At 40.7% G+C, this 7,878-nt stretch overlaps 1 protein-coding gene across 1 annotated transcript in view; it reads left to right on the top strand.

Moving 5' to 3' along the window:
• CCT6B (chaperonin containing TCP1 subunit 6B) overlaps window positions 1-7,878 on the top strand; it is a 38,166-nt gene that overhangs the window by 764 nt on the left and 29,524 nt on the right. Inside the window, exons 2-3 of the mRNA XM_012809729.2 lie at window positions 1,911-1,974; window positions 7,178-7,351. Coding sequence (XP_012665183.1) covers window positions 1,911-1,974; window positions 7,178-7,351 — 238 coding nt within the window. The remainder of the gene's footprint in view (window positions 1-1,910; window positions 1,975-7,177; window positions 7,352-7,878) is intronic.

The following is a 7,878-nucleotide window of genomic DNA, read 5'->3' as shown; positions in this document are numbered from 1 at the left end:
AATTTTTTTTAGTTTATACACTTAAGGCATCTTTAGTGTATAAACTCAACAGATAATGTTATTTTTTTATTTTGAGACTCAGTCTCAAGCTGTTGCCCAGGGTAGAGTGCGGTGTCATCACAGCTCACAGCAACTTCCAACTCTTGGACTTAAACGATTCTCTTGCCTCAGCCTCCCAAGTAGCAGGGACTACAGGCACGCGCCACAACGGCCTGGCTATTTTTGTTGCAGTTGTTATTGTCGTTTAGCTGGCCTAGGCCAGGTTCCAACTCAGCTGTCTTGTTGTATATGGCTGGCGCCCTGCCACTGTGCTAGGGGCACCCAGCCATTATATATATATGTATATATATCTTTGCCGTTTTTGGACATATGCCCGGTTTGAATCCAGCATATGGGGCCAGCGCCCTACTCCTTTGAGCCACAGGCACCTTCCAAGCCATAATGTTTTTGTATGGCAGTATGTTGGAGTGTAGAGGCACGGGCTTTGGAGCCAGCAAGGCATGGGTTCAAATGCAAGTTCCACAATCTTGTAGTTGTGAGTACTCAGGCAGGTTACTTAAATGCTCGTGCCCATGGTTCTTCATATGTGTCCATCCATTCAGCATATACAGCATTTATTTAGTTTTATTTTCTTTAGACAAGTGTGAGGAAAAGAGACTAGTGAGGGCAAAAAGGGCATAAGAGGAGAGAGACATCCTCACTGGAAAGAGCAAAATAATAATGATAAAAGAGGGCACTTATGTATTAGATGTGGGGAACACAGAAATGACCAAAATACAGTTTCTGTTCTCAGATTTGATAAAGATAAGCGAATTACACTGTATACAAGTGCAGATGATTATACTGAGGAAAAGGACTGATGGCAGAAGGAAAAGCCTCACCTGATGATGATTCATCAGTCTTGAAAGAAGAATATGAATTAATCAGCTGGAGAAGGGAGTGGGTACCTTCTAGGTAGAGTAATTTCAGATATAAGAAAGCCCAGTGTTGTAAACCCAACAGAAATAAACCCAAAATGTCGTGTATTAAGGGAACCAAAAGGTTTGCTTGTGGGAAGGCAGATGAGGTAGGGAAGATAGACAAAAGCCAGATTGAGAAAGGTCAAGTATGTCATTGATAAATTAGTTTGGATTTGCCTTGAAGGTGATGCCAGAACATAAAAATCATTGTAAGATTTTTTTCATCAGGGAACTGAGTCACATTGCCTTTTAGAAAGATAAATGCACTGTGTAGTGTAGATTCAATTTAGAGATACCAGGATGCTAAGTACTCTAGGGTAAAGATGATGACTGTGGAAATGGAGAGAAGGGGACAGATTTAGTTTGAAGAATTGACAGAACTTGGTGATGTAATAAATGTGAGCGATGAGGGAAACTATGTTGAGTGATTGAATGACTCAGAATGTTGACCAAAATAGAAAACCTACAAGAAATTTGTAAATCTGTGCTCTGCCCACTTGTAAGTATTCTTTGGCTAAACCATTGTTCATAACTCATCATTTACTCTTTTTATTTTTTATTTTTGAGACAGGCACCTGCCACAACGCCTGGATTTTTTGTTTGTTTGTTTCAATTGTGGTTAGCAGGCCTGTGCTGGGCTCAAACCTGCCAACCTCAGTGTATGTGGCTGGTGCTGAAACCACTGTGCTACTGACAGGGAGCCTCATCATTTACTCTTATCTTTAAACTGGTAAATTCACCACCTGGGATGAAATTACCATAAGTAATGATCTGAAGAGAAGTGATTTTATGAGCTGCAAATAGTGGTAATTACATGGTATCTCCCTGTGGGACAGTGGAAGTTTTCCAAGCCCAGTTCACTATAGTAAAGATAGTGGAGTGGCAAGCACTGGGCATGTCTTGCTTGACTCTTGCCATGTGAGGCTAATAACATCACTGTTCTCTGGACAGGCTTGTTTCTGGTGCAGGTGACATCAAACTCACCAAAGATGGCAATGTGCTGCTCCATGAGATGGTGAGCTGATGCTGCTGACTTTGATAAACCTTAATAAGCCTTAATTAGGAACATAGTACAATCTATATGTTGTTAGGCCAAGGTTATCAGCTAAATATTGTAGTCTTGGGATAGGCTTGTTGGATCAATGTCAAAAAAAATCCTTTTTTGCTATTTCCAAATCTTTGTTTAAGTAATAGCTTAGGGATGCTTACACATTAATAATATCTTTCAAGGGCACTGCATTGTGTTCTTTGTAATCATGGAAAAATAAAAAAAAATCCTTTGCAATTTTAGTACATGTACTCATCCTTTAGATTGAAGGGTTTAATCTTATTTTGGAAATGCCATTGCATTCTGAAGCAAAGACTTTTATAAAGCCTTCAGACTTCATTACTTTTCACTTTAAAAATTTTGAACTTGACATTTAAGTATTGATAATACAAAGTTTGTAAATATGTAGAATAAGCTTATTTCATAATTTTACTGGTGACCCTTAGGTTATCGTATTTTTGGTGGCCTACTTATCTCATCCTCTCTCTTTTTTAATCTCTTGGTTACTTTTCCTAGCAAATTCAACATCCAACAGCTTCTTTGATAGCCAAAGTAGCAACAGCTCAGGATGATGTCACAGGAGATGGTACGACTTCAAATGTTTTAATTATTGGAGAGTTACTAAGACAAGCTGATCTTTACATTTCTGAGGTATTAGAATTTAAGAGCATTCATGTTTTGTTTTAAATGTAAAGTTTTTTTTCTTAGTAAAATTGTTTAATTTTAAGGGGTAAAGTTAATTTTCATCAAGATATTCTTGGGCAGATATAAATGGAAATAATAACTTTTTGGTCAAAATAATTTTTATTGGAATTATATACTTCTTTAAAAGATTAAATATTTAAGATATATAAAAGGGTAAAAAATTGCCCATGTGTCCATGGATAATTACTTAACAAAGAAAATACCACTGATAAAATGGAAACCAGATTATATACCTTGAAAAACATAGAGAAAGCTCAGTGCCATAGAGAAAAATTATTGAAGGTTTTTGACATTGTGAATTTACTTACCTGTTGACTAAAGAAACAATGATATTGTAAGAATTAGAATTAGTTTTATTTAGTAGTGTTACTGAGTATGACACACCAAGACTTAGAACCCAGGAACAGCTCTTTAAAAAGATTGAGGGCCAGCTCGGTGCCCGTAGCGCAGTGGTTATGGTGCCAGCCACATACACCAAGGGTGGCAGGTTTGAACCTGGTCGGGGCCAGCAAACCAACAATGACAGCTGCAACAAAAAATAACCAGGCATTGTGGTGGGTGCCTATAGTCCCAGCTACTTGGGAGGCTGAGGCAAGAGAATCGCTTGAGCCCAAGAGTTGGAGGTTGCTGTGAGCTGTGACGCCATGGCACTCCACCGAGGATGACATAGCGAGACTCTTGCCTCAGGCTGCCAAGTTGCTGGGACTACAGGCACCTGCCGTAATTCCCAGTTATTTTTTTAGAGACAAAGTCTCACTCTTTTTTTGAGACAGTCTCACTTTGTTGCCCTCTGTAGAGTGTCCTGGTGTCATAGCTCACAGCAACCTCACACTTTTGTGTTCAAGTGATTCTCTTGCTTTAGCCTCTCAAGTACCTGGGGCTACAGGCACTTACCACAACGCCTGGCTAATTTTAGAGATAGGGTCTCACTCTTGCTCAGGCTGGTCTCGACCCTATGAGCTCAGGCAATCTACCCATCTTGGCCTCCCTGAGTGTTGGGATTACAGTTATGAGCTACGTCACCCACCCCTGAATCTTTTTTTTTCTTTTTTTGAGACAGAGTCTTACTTTGTCATCCTCGGTAGAGTGCTGTGATGTCACAGCTCACAGCAACCTTAAACTCTTGGGCTTAAGCGATTCTCTTGCCTCAGCCTCCGAAGTAGCTGGGACTACAGGTGCCCGCCACAATGCCTGGCTATTTTTTTGTTGCACTTGTTTAGCTGGTCCTGGCCGGGTTCGAACATGCCACCATTGGTGTATGTGGCTGGCACTGTAATCACTGTGCTACGGGCGCCGAGCCTATCTTATTTGTTTTTTAAAAAATTTCTCCAGGGGGCTGCTTGACCTCTCATACTCGGGGGCATTGTGAAATTATGCTGGTAAGCAGAGATGAGGAAGCATGGCTTCCTGTGTTTGTTACTTTGTCTTACATAACTTTCTAGCTTGATTTTCCTTTGTAAAAACCATCAACTCTAGCCGGAATCCTCCATTCGCTAGCCTCCAAAATTGTCTGGTCTCAGGGGTTTAAACTCTGGGTCAACTTCTTACTATCCTGGTGATCTAAGGAAGATTATTTTATCCCTTTGATTTCCTCAACTGTGAAATAGGAATAATAATAATACCCACTCCATTGTGTTGTTGAGAAGATTAAATTATTCACATAAAGCCCATAGAATCATGCCCAACACAAGTGCTCAAGAATTTCATCTTCTAATGATTATAATAGGACTGATGGAAAGGAGGGGCCTGGTGTGGTGGCTCCTGCTTGCAATCCTAGCACTCTGGGAGGACGAGGTGGGTGGATTGCCTGAGCTCAGGAGTTCAGAGACCAGCCTGAGCAGGAGTGAGACCCATCTTTACTAAAAGTAGTAAAAGTAATTGGGCATTGTGGTGGGTACCTGTAGTCCCAGCTACTCAGGAGGCTGAGGCAAGAGGGGGTTGCTTGGGCCTAGGAGTTTGATGTAAGCTATGATGTGTCCAACCCAGAATAAACTTTTTTTTTTTTTGACACAGTTTCTCTCTGTTGCCCCAGGTAGAAGCAGTGGCATCACAGCCCACTGTAGACTCAAACTCCTGTACTCAACGTGATCCTTCTGCCTCACCCTTCAACTACTTTGTACTACAAGCACACGCCATCATACCTAGCTAATTTTTTCTATTTTTTATAGAGACAGGTGTCTCACTTTGCTGTGGTTGATCTCAAATTTCTGAGCTCAAGGGATCTTCCTGTCTCAGCTTCCCAGACTGCTAGGATTACATGTGTGAGCCACCATGTCTGGCCTAAACTATTGTTTTTTAAAAAATTATTTTGTCTGGTAGAGCCTGTAGCTTAGTGGGTAGGGTGCCAGCCATATACACCAAGGGTGGCGGGTTCAAACCTGGCCTAGACCAGCTAAAGCAACAATGACAACTGCAACAAAAAAATAGCTGAGTGTTGTGGTGAGCACCTGTAGTCCCAGCTTCTTGGGAGGCTGAGGCAAGAGAATCACTTAAGCCCAAGAGTTTGAGGTTGCTGTGAGCTGTGATGTCACAGAACTCTACTGAGGGTGACATAGTGAGACTCTGTCTTAAAAAAAAAATTATTTTGTCACAATTTTAGACCAATGAAAAAATTACAAGAATATTACAAAGAATTCCTGTTTTTTTTCTTTTTCTGAGATAGAGTCTTGCTCTGTTGCCCTAAGTAGAGTATAGTGGCATCATTGTAGCTCACTGCAACCTCAAACTCCTGGGCTCAAGTAATCTTTCTGCCTCAGGCTCATAGTAACTGGGACTATAGACATAGTCACCATGTCTGGCTATTTTTCTCTCTCTTTATTTTCTTTCTTTCTTTCCTTTCTCAGAGTCTCACTCTGTTGCCCTGGGTTGAATGCAGTGTCATAGCTCACAACAACCCCAAACTCTTGGGCTCAAGTGATCTTGCCCCAGACTCCCAAGTAGCTGGGACAATAGGTGTCCACCACTTTGCCTAGCTATTTTTTAGAGATGGGGTCTCACTGTTGCTCAGGCTGGTCATGAACAATTCACCCACCTCAGCCTCCCAGAGTGCTGGGATTACAGTTGTGAGCCACCATGCCTGACCTTATTTTTTTCTATTTTTAGTAGAGATGGGGGTCTCTTTTGCCAATCTCCAACTCCTGAGCTCAAGCTATCCTCCTTCCTCAGCCTACCAGAGCACTAGGATTATGGGTGTGAGCCAGCATGTCCAGCACCTGTATACTTTTAACCCTGATTCTCTAGGTGTTATCATTTCTCTCTTTCCTCATCTGCTCCACTCCCTCAGATGTATATATTTTTATGTCACTATACATACTGTTTTCTAAATGGCATGAGAATGAGTTGCAGACATGATCTAAATATTTTGACATATATTTCTTTTTTGTTTTTTGTTTTTTTTTTTGAGACAGAGCCTCAAGTTGTCACCCTGGGTAGAGTGCCGTGGCATCACAGCTCACAGCAACCTCCAACTCCTAGGCTCAAGTGATTCTTTTGCCCCAGCCTCCGAAGTAGCTGGGACTATAGGTGCCTGCTACAACACCTGGCTATTTTTTGGTTGCAGCCGTTATTGTTGTTTGTCGGGCCCAGGCTGGATTCGAACCCGCAAGCTTAGGTATATGTGGCTGGCGCCTTAGCCGCTTGAGCCACAGGTGCCAAGCCGACATATATTTCTTAAAATCGGAATGACATAATCTCAGTGTGATTATGGAAAACAGGAAATCAGTATAACATGGACACATTGGCACTAATCTAATCTTCAGATTTTATTTAATTTTCTTATAGAGATTTAGTGTCCTTTATAGAAAAAAGAAAATCTAAGTTCATCCATTGCGTTCAGTTGTCAGGTCCCCAGTCCCCTGTTCCCAGTCTCCTTTCAGCCAAACTAATTCCTGGGCTGCCTTTTGTGCTTCATGACATTACTCCTTTTAAGCAGTACGGGCCATTATTTTGTAAAAAGTGCCTCAGTTTGGATTTGCCTATTTCCTCCATTAGACTCAGCTTATAGATTTTGGGCAGGCATATTGCAAAAGCGTTGTTATGTTCTACTGAATGCATCATATCAGGAGGCACAGGATGCATCTCTGTCTCATTACTGTGATGTCAGCTTTGATCACTGAGTGAAGGGGTAGACACCACAGTGGTCTGTCTGCCACTTTTCTCTGAATCAAGGCTGGTTATTTTTTTCTGCATTGAAAGGAATCTTTTCTTTTGCCCTCATTCCACATGACAACAATGTAGTCATAATATTTGGAAATAAAAAGGACTTTTATAATTTTTTTGTACTAGAATTTGCGGCTTTTCTAGAAATTTGAGATTATTTCAGATAAAATGAGTCAAAATAACTTTTATAAATCATGCTTATAATATATGGCATTAATGTAACTTTTTTTGGCATACCTATTAGTAGGAGAGGATGGTTACTTGTGCTTGGGATGACATACTTTATAATTTCATTTTGACATAACAGGGCCTGCATCCTAGAATAATAGCTGAAGGGCTTGAAGTTGCAAAAATAAAAGCACTTGAAGTTTTGGAGGAAATCAAAGTACAAAAGGACATGGAAAGAACAATCCTCTTAGATGTGGCTAGAACATCACTACAAACTAAAGTTCATGTTGAACTGGCTGATATTTTAACAGAGGTATGTAATTAAACTTTTGCATTCAGAATGAGTGTAGCCTAAAACGTATTTTTTAAAATAAGATAATAAAATATTGCATATGGTTCTTTTGAACCTAAAATACAGAATGCAGAGCTCGGCACCTGCAGCACAGTGGTTATGGTGCCAGCCACATACACTGAAGGTGGCGGGTTCGAACCTGGCCTGGGCCACCTAGACAACAATGACAGCTGCAAAAAAAAAATAGCCAGGTGTTGTGGCGGGCACTTATAATCCCAGCTGCTTGGGAGGCCGAGGCAAGAGAGTCACTTAAGCCCAAGAGTTTGAGGGTGCTGTGAGCTGTGATACCATGGTACTCTACTTAGGGCGACATAGTGAGACTCTGTTTAAAAAAAAAATATGGAAGGCAGGCCTTTACTGTTTAGGTTTACTTATAGACTTATTGATTTGATTGGTCATAACATTACAAAACATTAGTGTTTGTAATTTTTTGAAAGTGTCATAAGACTTTTTATATGACTTGAAAGTTGAGAGAGGTTTGACTACTT

The sequence above is a fragment of the Otolemur garnettii genome, unplaced genomic scaffold, assembly GCF_000181295.1.
Source record: "Otolemur garnettii isolate 467f Iridium unplaced genomic scaffold, OtoGar3 scaffold00112, whole genome shotgun sequence".
Classification (NCBI taxonomy): domain Eukaryota; kingdom Metazoa; phylum Chordata; class Mammalia; order Primates; family Galagidae; genus Otolemur; species Otolemur garnettii.
This window is presented reverse-complemented; position numbering and strand designations above follow the sequence as displayed.